The sequence below is a fragment of the Pundamilia nyererei genome, unplaced genomic scaffold (assembly GCF_000239375.1).
Source record: "Pundamilia nyererei isolate P.nyererei 1_Seehausen unplaced genomic scaffold, PunNye1.0 scaffold00214, whole genome shotgun sequence".
Classification (NCBI taxonomy): Eukaryota; Metazoa; Chordata; class Actinopteri; order Cichliformes; family Cichlidae; genus Pundamilia; species Pundamilia nyererei.
Genome location: NW_005187615.1, coordinates 688,602 through 707,821, shown reverse-complemented (window position 1 = coordinate 707,821; position 19,220 = coordinate 688,602). Strand labels below are relative to the sequence as shown.

General features: G+C 39.1%; 1 protein-coding gene across 4 annotated transcripts in view; it reads left to right on the top strand.

The window, feature by feature from the left end:
- Window positions 1-19,220, top strand: part of robo1 (roundabout, axon guidance receptor, homolog 1 (Drosophila)) — a 222,724-nt gene that overhangs the window by 66,645 nt on the left and 136,859 nt on the right. For 3 of the 4 annotated variants that reach the window (XM_013914662.1, XM_005748130.1, XM_013914661.1), the window contains exon 3: window positions 11,230-11,319. The exons of the other annotated variant lie outside the window; for it this stretch is intronic. In XM_013914662.1, the coding sequence (XP_013770116.1) occupies window positions 11,230-11,319 (90 nt within the window). The remainder of the gene's footprint in view (window positions 1-11,229; window positions 11,320-19,220) is intronic. 4 annotated transcript variants of the gene reach the window in all.

The window sequence follows — 19,220 nt, the reverse complement described above, 5'->3', positions numbered from 1 at the left end:
GGCTGATTAGTGGGTAGACTCCTGACGTTAAATTGCTCTTTACTGCCACCACACGGAGCATCTCTAATAAAACTGCATAAAAAATTAAAACGATTTTAATTCAAAGAGGTATTCTGGTTTTGTGCTTTTAACATTTTCAAATGATGTCACATTATTGCATGACTGAAATATTGATGTCTTGCTGCAACATCTTTTTTAAGTGCAGCGTGAGCAATGGAACAGTAGGGAATCACCCACTACTTATGATTCAGTGAGAGGCCTATTGTGGCAGCGACACTAATCAGCACTAATGAAGACTGGCTGTGGAGTCTCACGTCATAAGACCTAAAATGAACCTGTCTAATTAATTTGCTAATTGGAAATCTGGAACAATACAAGGTTGGTGTTCTTATATTGAACTGTCTTGTTGTAACTTAATTTTGAGAAGACTGTGAGTAGAAAAAGCAGCTGGAATACAATTAATAACTGAGTTTGATTAATGTTATAGGTATTATATAACATTATATTTAGATGCTCACTTCATTTTGTACTAGATGCTGGAAGCAGCCTTACACATCATTCAGAAAATGGTGGGATAAAAGGGAATGAGCACAGAAATAGTCCCTAGCCACATAAAGCCGCTATTGGACATATTACCACCAGATGTCTGACACCATGTGATTTGTTTCACCCTCTGTAACCCCTTTGAATGTAACAAAAATGTTGTTGGTCTCTTGCACGTTTTATATTTCTTCAGATGTACTGCAATAAAGCATTAACTAAGAACATCACCCATTCCATTGTGTGCAGCCACCTTACGTTCTCATCTTTCATGGACAGTGTGCCAAGTTTCCTTGGATAGAAATTCACCCTTTTTTTTAAAGTACTCAACACAAGCAGATGGTAATGCAATACCCTGCCTGTAACACATCACTCCATAATCTAGCTGCAATCCAGAAATTCACCTGTCACTAATAAATTTTGCTGATTTCATTTGGTGAAGGGGTGACAGAAGGGAGAGCTGTTATGCCTTTACAGGAGGACTGGAGGGTTGCACTTTGTCCTTTTGTTGCATTTCCTGCCTTTCTTGGATTTACGATGTGCTTCTCACAGCCTCCGGCCCTCCGGTGCTTCGGCTCTCCCATGTGTCATGTGACACCTCTGCTTTACAGCTAGCAAAAATCATCAGAGGCCATGCCTGGGAAGCTGCTTGTGGGCTTTTTTAACACTGCCAAAGCTAATAATAATATTAAGTTATTTATTATATGTATAACTTTTAAAGTTTTAGCTTTTAAAGTAAGGGTCTAAGGAAAACATTGTATATGCCCATGCAAATTATTATTATCTGCCTAATACAGTGACTGAATAAGAGGTTAAATAATGAATTTGCTCTTGGTATATATTGGAATGTGATAGGAAAAAAGTCTTCATATGGTCCTATATGAGGCCAGTCAGCTATTATTTTCCATATCAGGTATAAGGTTGGATATCACAGATTGTCCCTTTTTGTATGTGGCTCCTATTCTACACACAAATCCAGTTTTTCTTAGACAGCTGAGAATCATATTAAAGGAGATATAAAGTGGGAGGTTAGTAGATACATTTAAGGTTGTAAATCGTTAAGAAAAGATTTCGGACTGAAATGACTTATGGAAACTGGTGAATGAAATATTGTGATTTGTTTTATGGCCTATAATTATGTCGTCATCTAAACACCCCGTGGCAGAGGCAGAATTTCAGGTGGAAACAAGCTTTGATTTAATGAGATGACAGTTAGATGAATTGCATGGAAGAATATTGTTTCAAGGGTATGTTTGAGGTCATATTGTCAAAAGCCATATGTTGCTCAATTTTAGTGTATTTCTTACGTTGGTAAAGTGACTGGGTTGATAGCTTCCTTAAACCTGCTGGACATTATAAAAACATAAATACACTATACTGCTTTAAAACTGCTTTTGTGAACATACAATGAGTGGCTTAAGCTGTCAGAGAAAGCAGATGTTGAGGTCTCACATTGTAAAACTTGATCCAGTCTTCATCCTTAAGAATTTTGCTTAAAAACTGCCTCAGGTGAGACACTACATTTGCTTTCTTTTCTTTCTTTTTTTCTTACTGTCTTTGTTGTCTTTAGAAAGGCTTTCTTTTAACAAGAGCACAAATGGGTTTAATCTGAGCTGGCCTACCAACAGCATCCACATTCTTGTCCACTGAGTTAGTTGAAGTTTGAAACAGTGATTTTGGTTTGTTATACTAAAAATGGCATCACAGATGTGCAAGACTGTATGACAAACTTGAGACGTGCCTGTGTGTGATATAGACCAAACTCACAGCCATGCCGCAGGTTTTCTGACATTTGATCCGTGCTGGCAGCTGTAAACTACACTGTAACTTAAACATCAGAAAAAGAGGTGGGTTTTTCAAGTTGACCTGTAGATTTAAGTCCCCTTGTGGTCTTACCAACTTGATCTGGCTGTCTACTGAGATTGTTAGTTTTATGAGTGCTGAGAAACTGGCTGCATGCCTGCAACATTCTTACCGCACATCGTCTCAAGTCCTCATTTTCATCTCTTCTAATCAGAAAGTGGCATACTCAGAGCATGAGTTGGTTTATCTGCCCTCTCTCATTGGACTGTGAATGGTTAGTGTGTGCTCCAGTAAATTAGCATACACATGTTTCTCCCTGACAAGCACCAGTCCGTGGTGGAATGAGAGTGTTTGTGTAGGCAGAAAGAGAGGGAGATAGGCTGGGAAAGAGAGATAGCGCTCGCTGTTTGTTCAGTTTGCTTGACTTCAGATCAGATCGTGACTGAACTGTGACATGGGCAAATGAACAGAATCATTGCAAAACTGCTATGTGCAAAATACCTGTATCTCAGAGTAAATGCCAGTAAGTGTTGTCTTATACATCAAACTAAAGCTGAAGCATGGAAACTCAGGTTTGTAAAACTGCAAACTAATTATTTGTATAAATAATAAAATGTGATACAATGTAATGATTTAATCTCTTTCTTTCTTTAATGTAAAAACTAAAAGTGTCTCAGTAAGTTAGATCCTGATGTGAAATCGGAACAACTTCAGTGCTCCTTGGCACTGATTCTCTAAGTTGGAACTGGATCTGTGCCTCAGGAATAATTGTCAGTCTTCCAAAAAATATTCCCATATATGATGTTTTGATACTGGTAATTGAGTGTACTGACACCACTACCTTATGGAAATGTTTTATCGCATGTTTTATGTTTTCTAACAGGATTGCTTAGAGCAACTTTGTACTTGTTGGCATTGCATCTGTCCTCTAAGAGAGGAACTGGACCAAAACTATGGCAGCAAAATGCTCCCCCAGTCCTTCTAAATGCTTCTGGGCTAACCTTCTGCATCGTTATTTCTGGTTAAACAAGGCCCCACCTAAATAAATGGGGAGAGATCTGTAACTTTAATTTCAATGGTATATAAAATCTTAATCTAAATATCGTACATTGACAGAATCATTCCCTTGAGTCATTACAGTAAATCTCTTTCCTTCTGTCTGTGTGCTTGTTCCTTTGTCTGCCAACTCCTTCTACATGATCAAAAGTTGAGCAACAAAAGCGAGCACACAGGAACATCTTAGGCTCCAGAGTTTTCTTATCTATATCAGATATTACGACATTGTTGTGTTGCCTGGCAACCACCTACAAATAGACTAAAATTCCTCATATTTTAGCATTTGTACCTATAGACATTTTTCATATCACCACAATTAACTTCTACTTTAAAAACAAAACTTGATTATTATGATTTATATTATTAAGCCATCACATTGCTTGGCAACCACCTAATAACTACTACAATTATATTTCTATAATAGAGCAGGGCATGGGCATTGACCAGTGTATATGATAAATATAGAAATTAGATTAAAGAAAAACATCCCTCAAAAGTTTGTTGTTGTTTGCCGCAAAATATGGTTTGCTTACTTCTGCTACATATGCAAATTTACAACATCATTTACAGTTCACTCCGGAGTGTCACCATAATTAGTGACTCTGGCTCATCTCACCAGAACATAATATGCAAGGAAAAATGAAAAGCACACTTATAAGCGTACATCTCTAATGAGGAAATATCCTTGCTACCATAAGTCAGAAGCTGCCGTGAACAGCAACTGTGTAACAACATGTTTGGCTTTATATGTTTCCTGATCCCACAGTTACTAAACAGATGATTAGCTCTTTAGTTGACAGGGAAGGACAACAACCAGCTTTGGTTATGGAGTTCTTCGATTTCCTTAAATTCTTTCCTTCATAATGCGGTTTCTTCCGTAGTACAACAGAGAGACTAGATTATTATGGGTCAAGGCTTTTTCCTTTAATTTGTCATGTTGTCTTTATGTATGCACACATCCTTTAACAGCTGGTCTTTTTTTCTAAGTAGAGGTCAGGGGGGAAAAGGCATTATGTGAAGGAATAATTGCATGTCATTGAAGCGGTTCAGCAAACACTGCCAAACCAAGATGCATTTCATATTTGCTCATTTGTTTTGACCACAACACAGCTTGAGAGAAGAAAGAGATTAAGAGGTGTGCCTAGTGTGAACTGAAAGCCGGGTGTCATAACATCAAAGACTGACAAGGTTATACATCAGCTGTGGATCTTTTCCCCTCTCATGAGCTTTAATTAAAAAGTCGCAGATTTCCCCTTGGCTTACGTTAATGCCACAAACAACCTCGAGGCGTTTACCAGGAAACTTTGCTGGGCATTGAGGGCACAGGTGAACTGGAAATGATAAACAACTATCAAGTCTTTACATCTCTGTCCTGCATAATTTGCATGAGAAGAGTTCGAGTTTAAATACTCCAACAAGTTTTGGGGTCACATGTCAAGAATTTTGGTCAGTAACCACCAAATCTCATTTAAGCATAAAAACCCAAGAAATTTTCCTTGTCCCTGGAAAGTCAGACTTCGGCGATGGAGCAGCTCCAGAAAATGTTACTGGGAGGAATGACGGATTAGAGGCTTGCTTTTTGGTCTCTTGGTTTGGGAAAGAATTGTTCACATTAACATATTGATGGAATTTTCAGAGATTATTAAAAAACACATGTGAACTGAGTTAGAGGGTGTTTTTTCCCTGTGTGTGTTCATGCATGTGTGTTTGTATGTTTAGAGCACACTGCCTGATTAAGTGAATCAATGAGCAGGACAATATGCCATCATTGTATTTTGTCAGTAATTTGCCGCTGCTTTGAAGTGAGGTCTAATTTATTTGCTCTGCTGCCCTCTAAACTCATTTTCTATCATCACGAGCCTCCAGTTTCTCTTATAGATTACTTTTTCCCCTACCATCCTCTGTCTTATATAGACCAAGAAAGAGAATCTGAACACTAGTATTAGCTGTCATTACTCACACAAACCACCCCCACATACAAAGAAATCTTATGGTATTTGAGTGAAGTGCAGGGTAGAGCAGCTGCATGAAGCAGATTTTATACCGGGAAGTCAGAGAAGGTCACTAGTCTGTCGGCAGTGATGGTGCGGATGTTGACAAGCTGCCTCTGAGTCATGACCATGAGCTGTTCACCTTGGCTACAGAACTTTAAATTCTAGAAAGATCATATTTTTCTCACCTATGAGAAGTCTCTCCCTCTCTCTCATTCTCTTTTCTCCATCCTCCAATTTGTCTCTCTCTGAGCAGAAAAAGTGTTCCAGTGTCACAGAAATGGACATCTGGGCTTTTGGCAGCTTGGAGTATGCTTGCCTCAGCTCCACTGGGATGTCAAAGCAAGTTCAGACTCCTTGCAGGCTTTGAACTTATTTGACATCAGTGTGGTTAAACAAATCTGAGAGGCAACATTTTAAGTAAGCATGATAATATATGTTTTACATAACGTAAAGGTGTGGGAATAAGATGTCCATAAAAAAGTGTTTTGCAAAAGTTAGCTTTTCAGGGATAAAGGTGCCCTGAAAGCAGCTATGAGAGCTTCAGCGTGAGCTGCTCGCTCAGTGGGATTCTACTTGGCACTCACCGATTGCAGCTCAGCAGAGTGACCATGCAATATTTAGCACCCTTCAAGCCAATCAGCACTCTTTGTCCTGGATCTGTCTCACTGTTTTTCTTTCTGTGGTTGGTTGCCGATGCCCTCCGAGCAAATCTATCAGTGAGCAAATTGGCACATATTTCTTCCTTGACGTTTGTGCTTCTATTTAATAACAATCAACCAATCATGCATTCAGAGGTGAGTCACATTCCAACTTTGAGGTGTGTGGCAGTTTTGTAACCAACGAAACCATGAGGGGGGAAAGGATACAGTTCGCACAACCGCAGTGAAATTGTCAATAGCAAAATCCTGTTTGCAGGCATTCTTGCACAAACTAACATGTCTGATCAGAACACTTTGTCGTTATACTCGTTTTATTTTCTCCAGCTGGTGCAATGAACCTGTGGCTGTTAAGGACATCAGAGGGTTTGGTGGAAAAGCTGCAAAGTCATTCCGTCAGCCTTTCCCCGCAGTTCACTCATGGGAACTAATACAGGCCTGATTATTGTAGTTTGTCATTGTCAATATCATGGCTTGATTCTTAAATATCTGTTGAAAACATAATAGTTGTGTGGGAAATTAAATAGAGTCTTAAACATACTCAAGCGCTCCCCCTGTTCTTACAGAAACTATTGAAAAACACATAAAATATCTTTTTCAGTTTCTAAGTCATGTTTGTTCTTACTAATGGGGCAGTTTTAGCTGGTTAAATATACTTTAATCCTTCACAGATCAGGTTATAGACAACTAATATGCACAGGGCTTGGCAGAGCAACATAAAATACAAACAGTAACAGCTTGTGGATTGTATATATTGGTTTCCTCTCATTTATCATGAATTAAACTGCTCTGGTATAGTAATTAGTTCATGCTTGGAGCTAAAGGTATTATCAGCTAGCTATTAATGTACTTTACCGTGTTTGCAGGGGTATGGTTTCATACATGAACGTTAAGAGCCAGCCTTTCGGCACAGCTGAAGTGTGCATGTGTGAGTGTGAGCCATTTGCTCCACTTTCTCACAACAGCTGCTGCATGACTTAATGGTTTGTGACATGGTATTTTATGCTGTCAACGCACCGTTTTAATCTTGTCTTTAAACAATAGTTTACCAGTTTTGAAAATAAAATGTGAAATGTGGTCTATATGGTATGTAGCTACAGCTGGCTAGCTTAGATTAGTGTGAAGGGTGATACCCAGCTTGGCTTTGTGTTAAAGCTATAAAATCTGCCTACCAGCATCTCTAAAGTCACAAATGAGTATATATTATATATATTATATTATATCAGTAGTTTAAACTGTACAAAAGCTGAAATGTAAAAATGAAAAATAGGGATTTTATTGGCAATTGTGTTGGATTATTTATTTGCCATGAGTGTGGACTCCAAGGAAAAAAACTGTGAGCAGCAGTAGGCAGATTTTCTTAGTGTTTGTACTAAACTAAGTCTGCTGACCCCAACTATAAGATAATGTGAGTAGTATTGATCTTCTCTAATCTTCAAGGGGAAAGAAACTATGCATTTTTTTTTAATTAAAGTCAAACTTCTCATTTAAACAGGTCCTAATATGCTCATTTTGACGATCATGGTTTTATTCTCAGACTCTACTAAAACAGATTTCCATTATTCACAGTTAAAAAAAAAAACTTATTTACTATATACTGGGGATTGTGTGGCCATTCAGTTCATCCACTGTCTGGCACAAGTTGATTTTTTTTATTCTTTAAGCTCACCCTCCACCCTTCTTCTTCACACTGTATGTTATTCATCTCTACGTGAAAAAACTGCCTCTCCACTTTGACTTTGTACTTCTCTCCAGCTTTCTGTCCTTAATGCGTACGTATGTATTATCTCAAGGCCTAATTAAAACTCCATTAGTCATGCAGAAAACAAAGAAAGAGTAATCAAAATGGAAATGAATGTAATGGTGCTGTAGAAACAGATGAAGCAGACAGAGTAGATTCTGCTGAAAAGGGCTCTTTTGAAGGAGCTTTTTGTACTTTCTTTCTTTAACGTTTTGTTATAGTGAAGGCCATTGAATTCAGCTCCTCAATGACAAAAAAATGAAGTTTTAAGATGGTGTTATGCGTTTGACTATCAGCAGCAAAGATTTTATTTAAATTTGCAGCTTTGAGAATGACTGCTACAAATGAAAGCAGTGGGAATCTTGTTGACTGTGCTTAATAATTAGCATTCTTGTTGGCTGTTCATACTTTTCCCCTCTGTCATCAGACAAAAAAAGTAAACAGATGTTAGTGGAGAACATTCTCAAAGAAACCAATTTAATAAGTGAAATGGCTTGAGGTCCCTTACAGAAATATGCTGCTTCTCTGATCAGCCTGTGTGAAGGAACATGTCCTACAGCAAATAATCAGTCAGTCCTCTTAACAAGCTCCACAGTCAGACTCCCCAAACTAATCATTTTAAGCCCATCCATCACTTTTGCAGACTGCCAGGGTGCCAGTGACAAGATAACAATGAGACAACAGCAAGTCTCTCAGCTTCTTCATTCACATTTATTACAAGCTCCCAGCGTTTGTCACTTAGCAATAACTGCATAAGTCAGACTGGACAGCAGCTGAAGTGCTGATTGACTTCACGTTGTTGCTAAGATACTAACAGTTCCTAACCTGTGGACATGAAGAAACAGCTGTGGTGGAGAAAAAGCAATGTGCTGTTCTGTTTGACTCCAAGGCCAGGGCTTATAACCAGGGGCCCGTGAGTAACAAGGGAGTGGTTTAAGAGACAGAATGTATGCTTTTGTATCTTTAAATAAGTAGTTAGTTCTCTCCACATGGACCATGTTAATTAGTTAGCAGGGGATCTGATGTTGTGTGCTGTGTTTGGGCTAAAAGGAAAGGGACATCCAGACTGTGGGTCTGGATATCTGTCTTGATGCCCCAGGGGGATCTGTGTACACCACCTGTTAATGAACTCTGAAGTGGTCTCTAATAGGACCTCCGCTTATGGACCACCCAGGAAATACAGCATAAAGATGTAAAGGGCAGATACTGCAGACAAGACTCGAAGCTAGTGGAGATGGAGAAACACAAAGTCTAAGACTATCTGATCTTATGCTTTTTTTTTTTTTTATAATAACATGCTTCTGCTGATATGTCTTTGACACAATTATCTTAACTCAAAGGTTAGCTCAATGGTTGTCAGTCATATCAAACTGTTTTCACCAGCAGAAATAGATGGTAAAGGCCATTTTCACAACTGAGCAAAGATCATCTGCTGATTAAAAACTGTAAGATGATGTTGAAAGCTCTGAAATAAACTAGTAAGTCATAATCATCCAAAAAGTAAACAAATTCAGGATATTATTTTATTTAAAATTGGCAGATTGATATTTTTCCTTATGCTTGTAAGGAAGATGTTCAATTAAAGCTAAGTAAAGCTGAAAATACTTTCCACAATATTTGTTAGTGTTATTTGCTATTAATGGACCTTTGGACTCAGTTTATAAACTTAACAACATTTTTTTTAATTTCATCCTTTTCCACTAGAATGAGAAAAAAGCCTTTAAGTCGGTGTATTTGATTTAGTTTATATATGCCTGGTTGTGGAATTATGTATACTATTTTTTTTCTTTTATTTTTTTGCAAAAACACACATTTATATTTTTGTCCTTGCTTTCAGGCTATAATTGCTGCCAGTGTCAAGCTACATTTTTTTCCAGTAGCAGATGTTTGTGTTTAATCTGTCTGTTGTGAACAAATTAAAAACAATCTCTGACTGCCGGTGTCACGCTATAATTGTCAGACAGTGCATCAGACCTGCTGTTGATGTCTGTGTTTCTTCATGCCATGCACATTTTCATCTCATTCGTTACATGTGTCATCACACTTCATTCGCATGCACGATACTGAGTAACCTACATGGTTATTAATGTGTGACTCAGTGGCTCTGCTCTCCTGTTGTGTCAGTCGGATCCTGTTGCTTAGACAAACACACAGGCAGAAAAGTGCCAGATAATACGTTCGGGCCAGCATGAAGCCCTTTTACTGCCACGCTAATTGCATCACTGCAAGCACAGCAGGGGTGCGTAATCGCTGCATTTTGAATGTCTTCTTTGTGGTTACCATCATTAATGTGTCCAGTGCTGTTGTTAAATGTGATTTCAGGTCATTGCTGTGTATGAAAAGTTTGCATAAATTTGGACTGTCAATTTTCTAATGGTGGGAGTGGCAGACGATATTGTAGGTCACCTTCTTCTTCTCACTCTAATGGCTTAAAGTACTCTCCAATGAACAATTCCGTCTGCCCGTCTGCTATTTATCTGAAGTGATGCCAGATCTCATTGAGGAAACAGATACTTCCGACAGACTGCCACTCACTTAGCTAAAGGGGTTAGATGATTAAGATTCAGTTTACCCCCACCACCACCCACCCCAACTGCCAAGCCCACATTAACCCCCTGTCAGTGGTACACAAAAAGAATGGGCATGGCTGAGCCTGATTTATTTCACACAGAGTCATCATAAGGGCACAGCGGGCCTCTCGGCTCCTGGATAAGCCAGATACACCAGGGCCCCGTTGGCCTTTCTTTTTACTCTCTTCCCCGTGCTGTCCCGCCCTCGTGCAGTCTGTCACACATACTCAATCTGTCAATCCAAAAAGAGAGACAGGCACAAAGACGGGCACAAATCAAAAGAAACTGATTAGCGATTAATGGTGCATAATTGTATTTGCATCAGGACTGCGTGCACGGTGTATGTGTGTGCATATAGAGTGATGTTGTCAGTCATGCAGAGTGTGCCCTGGCCCTCCCTCTTCTGTCCACCACATGTGCTCCTATAGGGGTGCAGCCACTTATGGCTATTGATATTGTAGGGATGACTCTGTTGTGCGCACACATGCTCACATTCAATCCCAACACAGGGTAGCAGAACAGCCTCCTGCTGAGCCCAAAGAAAAGCTGAAGATTGCATCAACCGATCATTCTGATGGATCTGTTCTCACCTACCGGCTGATTGAAACTTCAAAAGTTTTTGGTTGCTTTGTTTTAGGCACATAAAAAGGAATTTAAACAAGTGTTTGGATTATTTGATGTTTGCGTGATGTGGGTGTTTGGACTCCTCTGCAAGAGACAGCGTTTACAGGGATGGAGCCTGGCACTTCTGAGCATATTTGCAGTCTGCCTGTGTCAGGGAGGCAGAGGGCTGGAGGTCTGGACCGTGGGTGTGGAAAGTGGGCAGAATGCATCTAGTTTCTCAGTCCCTTTGGTGTTATTGTTGACAGAGATGGGAGTCGCTCAAGATGGTGCCAGCGAAGGGGCAACACCAGCTCCTACCACTGAGCATGAGGATGACAACTCTTTGGGCTACACAGGTACTGCTGCTGCTTTTAACTTAAAAGTCCACTCACATATGTTCTGTGTTTATTGGTTACACAACACTACTTTTGGCTGTTTTTAGTGGAAATGTGTCTCAGTGCTCACCTTAAATTTTTGCCAATCAGTTTTGAAGCCACTGAGTCCTCTGTGCAAACTTTTAGTAAAGTAAGACCGGCCTTGTGTCCAGCAGTAAACTTTAGAACAAACAAAACAGGAACTCTATGTCAACCAAGGTACCTGCCCAGAGAGCAGTACACATTCATTATAATTTTTGTTTGTTTATGTTGTAAATGTTTTTTAAGGTTAATCGTGCATGATAGATGTTTACTTTGATTACATAAACATGCAAGAGGATAATAATAGATAAGAGGCATTGATTTGTAAATAACTGAACATAAATCAAGGTTATAGATCAGAGGTCAAATGTGATATGATATTTGGATGCAAACTAAAGTGTGGTATTTAGAACCCCCGTATATTAGTATCATTTCCTAAATGTTGCCAACACAAACAAAGGCAGCAGAATTTTAAGTATAATTTTAAAGATAAATTGCATTTTGTGAATGTTTGACCTTATTTTACTCTAAAGAAGAGGTCAGAAGTCCAAAGGAATAGGATACTTATCATGTTGACAGACAGAATGACATGCATGTCAGTGGTACCAAAAACATAACTTTCTTGGGGGATGTGAAAAAAATCGAAATATTTTCCGGGTTCACTTTTCGAGAGAATTTTCAAGTTCAATTTTCATCTTTTTTTTTTATTGATCTGCAATGAACAAGCAAACATTAGGCCTCTCTTCTGCAAAACAGGTTATAATTAGACTTGGAATTCAATTTAAAATCAGAAAAAGTGAGTTGACTGTCACAGCAAGGCACACCAGCCAATTATACTGTACTTAATCCTTTACTAAGATTGGCAGTCAAAAGGATTTCAGAATGCTTTCAGAACAGCCAGTTGTTTATATTTTTCAATCAGAAAATATTTTCACAGAATAAATAAGCACTTAGTTTAGACACCATGTTCCATATGTGTTTCAGTGGAAGCCGCTTCTGAAAGAGGAGAATTGTGGGAAAATGAGGCACCAAACTGAATAGCATTTTTGTAGTTGGATGTCTTCAATAAATGAGTGCTCTGTAGGGAAATGAGAAGCCAGAAGCAGCTTCTGAGCCCAAGAGACTAACAGACACACATACGCACAAACTCAAAAAGGAAACAAGTCTGGAGAAAATTATTGATGATGCATGTGTTTTGTTTGAGTTTTGGGCTCTTTTCCCAGAGTGCGGGTGAATAGTGTTCCCCCTGTGTTGTTGTAGCAAGAAGGCCTACCTCACTAGGTGATTTACCGGACCTCACACATCTTCAGGAAATATTGTGAAGAAAAGGGAAATCCAAATTGACTGCCAAAATCTTTATGTGGTCCATCACAATGTGTTGTAGCCTGGTAGCTTGTTTTTATACTTGGACTTCTAAAAGATAACCAGCAAAACTATAACATAACCATCAGAAACACCACAGTGTGGCCTTCATCAGTAATGCCAAGGGAAAAGGTCTGAGACATTACAGAAATCTCCTAGAAAATGGCAGCTAATGACCTAGCTAACAGGCCTTGAAGACTTTGAATGCAGGTTTAAAGAGGAAAATCATGTTGTGTCTGCTTCACTGCATTTGTGTTCATCTTTAGAATGATAAATCTACCTTTTGGACAGTGCCAAGAGTTCATCTTTAATCTGGCCATTTAATCCCATCTGTGCATGAAAATGAAGGAAATCGATCTGGCCCAGTCAGTGAATTGGAAATGAGACTAATTTGCCCTAATACCTCATTCTGTCCCCGATAGAACAAAGTGGGCTGCTGCCAAAGACTCCATTTACAAGGAGCGTGACTCTCTGGATGAAACGTGAGGATAATCTTGACAGCTGCCAGTCTGAGCTAAAAAAAAAAAGAAAAAAAAAAGACTGCTCCATTAATTGTTAAGGTGAAGAACCTTTTAGGTGCCTGGGTTTGTTTAATTATGAGTGTTTTTCATTCGATCTCTGTGACCTTCATCCAGAAACAAAGTTCATTGATTTCTGTGTAAGTTTCACTGATTAACTAGTCACTCTATACACGCGATTCAAGGATCCTATGTCCTTGTCATCCATGTCCTTTTATAACATGTCTGAAATCACTACCAATATCATCATTACTTTAACCTGACCTTCTTTAGTTTAGGTGAAACTAAAAACAACTGCCACATGTCCAGGCACTGACTCAGTAATGTTTTATATTATGGTCACCCGGGACTAATACAGCCTACTGTGAATTTTATAAGGAAACACAAGCTGACCTGAAGTTTGTAACACATTAAAAATGTTTTTTATTGGTCCCTTATGATATTGACTCTCAGCCAGCTCTAAATTGTTTCCCGATATCAAAGAGCTTTGCACAGAACTTCACATTCATAATAAATGAGACTGACCTGTGTGAAAGCAGTGGATTAGAAAGGCACGCTAAAACTCCTGCACTTACACTTTGCTAGCCAGTGCTTGGCAGGCCTACACACACAGAGGAGACAGGTCTTTGGTTCTTCTGCCTCAACATGAAAGGCTGAGCATTACTTCAGAGAGCACATCAGCCCTCATATCCTCCCTCTCCGCTGACAGCTACCATTGCGTTTGTCACAGATCACAAAGGACGGCAACTTCAGAGAGCTGCTCTATTTGTAAGGTTATGGAAATAGAAATAGGGAGGAAGAGAGGGAACTGAAGGTTGCCACGCTGTCATCACTGATTGGCTTCAGAATAGAGGGGTCCAGGCATGTCAAAATGCAGCATTTTATCTTCTCTCAAAGCAGTCACCCCTCAATGTCTCCAAGAAACCATTCACGACACTGATGGATGTGCAGACAGGTGATGGGAGAACAAAGCCGTGTCTAGCCGAGAGCTGCGGAGGCATCAAGGTTAATATTGCTGAAGATGTGATCAAATAGAAATTATCCATCAGGGCGTTCACATAGTGCAATGCAGGCTGTTAGTCCACATTTCTGTAGTAAAATGAAAAAAGGTGTAGTGCGAGTGATAAAGATGATGACTGTATATACACCATGTAAGATATTCATTCTCTAGGCTGTTGCTTTGCTGAAGTCTCCTTTTTGTCTTTACAGTCACTTCTACTGACTTACTCATATGTATACTTCTATCTCTAAATTGTATGTAAGCAATAAGCACTGGTTGTCACATTGTAGTATGTACTGTAGTCGAGTCATTTCTGATGATGTCTCACACTCTAAAATACTGTATTTGTCAAACAGCAGTCGCCTGATGTCTACCTAAGAATAAACAGTATTCTACCGAAACATCCACCAAACTGATGCATATACCAAGTGCAGCATGAATGTAGAAAAACATTTAGTGTGTACCCTATTCATGTTGAACCATGCTGGTACTTTCAAAAGAATATAGACAACACTGAGCTGAGCCTAGCTTCTTGCCTATACTGTAGTAAAAGCATACATTGTGTGACACAGTTCTGTCAGGTGTCATTTTGTCACATGTCACATTTTTATTTTACAATGACGATAAAAGCAAACACAAATTAAATTTTTTGGAGGGAGAAGGTATTTTTTTATATTCATGCTAATGTTGCAGTAGTTATTGTATGTTCAAATCCAGCATATTTAACTAAATAAAGTCTCAATATCTAATCAGTTACACTCAGTTTTACCAAGTATTGATTTTGGTCCATAAACTAATAATAGAATCATTTTAAACCATGATCTATCAAACTGCACAATCAAACAAAATTTAGCAGAAAAGGAATTTTAAAAATCAGCTGCTGCTACCAAACTGTACAAAAAGCAATTTAACCTCTAGGAAAAGAAATAATACCTCTATTTAACTGGAGTGGATGGAGTTAATGCTTACTCGATGTCTTTATGATCTTGGCGCTTGTTTTCACCTTATTGATGTGGAGCTGAAGTGGACTGTGCCTGGATACATGGCACAGACAGCGTTATCATGATAGAGATGGAGAACTCTATTCCCTGTTCATCCTTTCTTTTCATTACTGGGCTCTTGCGCTGGCCTTGAGTCCCCACCCTGAAAACCAATTTCCTTGACACCATCACCTTCACATATATTACCCAAGAGTCCCCACAGCATCATCGTGTCACATCTCCATGACACTCATTTATGTTCATCAGACGTAGTGCCCTGATAATCATGATACAGGAAGCAAAGAGAATTGTACACATTCAGCTTGCTGCACTCACACACATTATCCCCAGTATGGCAACAGCACTCATTTCATAACAGTGCAACAATAGAGAGATATCCCTTGCCACGCCTGGAGGAGCGATTCACTTGAGATATAATTAGTTATAACCAAGCACTAATGCCCTATATACAGCTTCCCCGTAGTCTCTTTGCTGCTGGAGGTTTTTTTGTTCCCCATCCAATCTCTTTTCATCTCCCCGATCTGCACAGCTTAGCTTAGCCCTGTCCAAAAAAATAGGTCTATTAGCCATTCTTGTCAGGATAGCAAGTGTAGTAATGTGGTCAAGAGGCACTGGAGTGGCAGTAAGATTGGAGATGGGAGTTAGCATGAGTGGAAAGGGGTCAAAACACAAAGACTATGAGGTGAGAATTAAATTAGAATATTCAGATTCACGTTTCTAGTGTCCTCATGATAATTGAGAAGAAAATTGGATGGGGTTTTGCTAAGTGCTAATAATCTTCTGCTCTTGTCCTGTCAAATATGCTTTGTTTCCAAATGAAAGGATAATAAATGTTTTGGAGGTATTTTAGAGTGTAAATGGGTCAAATTTTTCCATTCCTAAATGGTAGTGGTCGAACTGGTTTGGTTTGTCCAGCCATACATAAGTTGGTGGTTCACAAAGTTTCTATAACAGGGACCTCAAATGAAAGCTCAGAAAGGCAAACCTGTCACATGTCAGGGTGAGGATCCTAAAATAAAATAATTTCAGGAAGAAATCTTTACCTCATTTTATTGACCTGTTTGGATCTCTTTGCTCAACACACAGAGAGGCTACTATAATTCTGGTACAACAATGCAGTAACAGTGTTGTGCGCACAAGTCCCCAAACAATTTTCCTTTACAAAAGAGGCAGCTGTGAGCAGAATGGCTTTTTGCAAAATCAGAATTTAATTTGTTCAGCACAGCAACATTTGGTACAGATATGTGGAGTTAGTTAGTTATGTGATGAAATTCGGTGGATTTACAATCAAAACATTGACTTGAGAGCAGAGGTACAACACACTAAACTCAATTTCTTGTTCCAAGTGAAACTCGTTTGTTTTCAAAAAAAGTGACCTCTGTTAAAGACTGTTAAAGACAAAGTAGGACTGGTCAAACTAGACTCATCATTAAGCTGAGTTTGACAAAACATTAACTGGAGCTGAAGGTAGTTTGTTGTCAGTTCATTATGTACTTGAAGCATTACATAGCACTACAATCTATTCACAAGCTTTTTGAAAGGGAGAGAGCATTTGAGTTTAGTTATTTATCCACAAATGCACATTAATTACCTATCCTCAATCAGCCTGGCACAAAGGCAGGATTGATCAGGATCTAAGAGCAAGGGTAATTTTTTTCACTTAAGCTACAGTTCAATAAAGCCCTGATCCATTTACTAAAGTGTACTAAAGTGTCTAAGTGTCCCATAACTACATCTAGGATTCCAAAACAACCACCAAAGTATAAAAACCCTGATGCATAAGCAGCACAAGGGGGACCAAAGAAATTTTGCCTTTGGTTTTAATCTTGTGACTCATCAGTGGCTCTTTTGAACTTGTTGTATGCCTCCCAGATTTATTGTTTGTAATGACCCATCCAAAGCACTGGTGTTTATTATTCCTGGCAAAACTCTGTAGTTTATATGTTCACTTCCAGAGTTGCCTTTGCCCTCAGATCAATTAGCTATCTTTACGAGCCAACGCATAAGGAGTTGTTCGACCTCGCCGACAACCCCATGTGCTCCTCCCAGTAGAAATTACTGTAATAACTGTCAGCTGGACTGACTGGTTGATGATCTGTAAAATCATTGCTGGTTTTATTAGTGGTGATATGATTCATGCATAGTCATGTTGGACATGAAGTATAGCCAGAGACAATAATAAGCCTGTTTCTCTGAGAGTCGGCGTGAGCTGTAGGGGTGCTGTGGAAACTCAACAGTGTGACTGTGTCTCAGAAGGGCTCGCTGTCTGTGTGTGTGAGAGAGGGGAATATCACGAGGAGGTGGGCTGTAAATCTGAGCAGCACCTGCTCCCTCCACTCTGGCGCGTGGTGTGAGGTCAGCAGCACCCAGATATCCCATCGATCATATTTATTGCATTCATCACAGCACCAGTTTGTTTTGGCAGCTGATCGCACCAGGGAAAGAAAAAGAAAGAATAGGCTTTTTATTTGAGGGATGTGAATGCTTTTAGCATGAGCAGCGTCTTTCCTTGCTCGGGATCTTAGAAGATCAATTGCTGATGTTGGCTCAAAGCATCCACTGTAACCGCAACTAGAATGATATTCTAAATACACTTGGAAAGTTACTATAAGAACTACCTCACAGGAAAAATATTAATGCCCCATCAATTCTCAACTTTGTGCCACTTTAGGTTTGTGTGGATTATTGAAACAACAGTTTGTGTTGTTGCTTCACTGATCAATATCTTTTCAAAATATAAAAGAAAGATTTTATAAACCAAACCATTTTGAATTAGGAATGTTAAGCAGTAACCGGCTATAATCAAAGTAGCTGTAAGACTCTGACAATGGCAGTGTGGGCCTGTTGGCTAGCTGAATCACTGGACTGGCATAAAATGTGGTCCTAGAGGGTTTACCTTGAGAGCTTTAGTTTTCTCTGACTTCTTACCTACCACCACAATGTAGCTTAGTGAAAACACTGAACTACAACTGGATAGCTTGTCAAGGTTTTGCAGATACAAAATTATGGCTTCTTCATGATTAAAACTGTAAATAGTGATTGTCTCCGGCCGTCATTAGTAAATTAGGAAATATAGCTGTAAAATTAATGGCATCACAACAAGCCTTATGCATTATTAGTCAGAAATATTTGTATTTTAATATTCTAAACTACAACTGTCCTTTACACTTACCAAACTCAGGTCAGGATGTGGAGTGTGTTAGCATTTAGCCTTAAATGCTACTGTGCTACAGTCTCAGAGAGCTGGTAGTATTGTAGTAATTTCACAATAGTGTACACTCAAAACTGTTAGAAAATCCACTTGTTAAGTGACAGATCAACCCTGTTTCCAGTGTCTGAGTGATTAAGGCTGTCATGTTTTTAACATGTGGTAATGCTGTGTGTGTTGTTTTATTTAATAAAAAAAACAAGCCCCCCAAAAATAATCAGTAGTCATTCTGTGCCCCTCCAGCGTTTTATAAGCACTATTTATTTGTATGTGCAACATGTCTTTAAACTAAGTTTTAAAAACAAATGTACATTACAGCTCATGGATTCTGGACACCAAATATTAGAATGTCTTAGACTTCAGCAGTGCATCTTTGTAGAGCCAACAATGTAACCGATGTAAGTGGCTGATGTCATCGCCAGTACTTATGCTTGTGTTAATTACTTTGTGGTCGTGCAGTTACATTTCCAGGGAGCTGCACATCAGGCTATGTTACAGGGTTTCAGAGAGGTTTGTGGGTACGACGAACCTATGCTGTAGATTTCCTGCTGAAGTCAAAATCCCCAGTCAGGCAAACTAAGACTTCAGTGTGAATATTGAGTATGTTAGGTGTGGCTGTGTGCAGACAGGAAAAGGACCCAAGGTGCAGACTCCAGAGACAGACGTGAACTCAAAAAAGGCTTTTAATTAGGTACTCAAAAATATAACATAACTGAAAAAGCTCAAAACAAACTTAAACCAGAGAAATGACC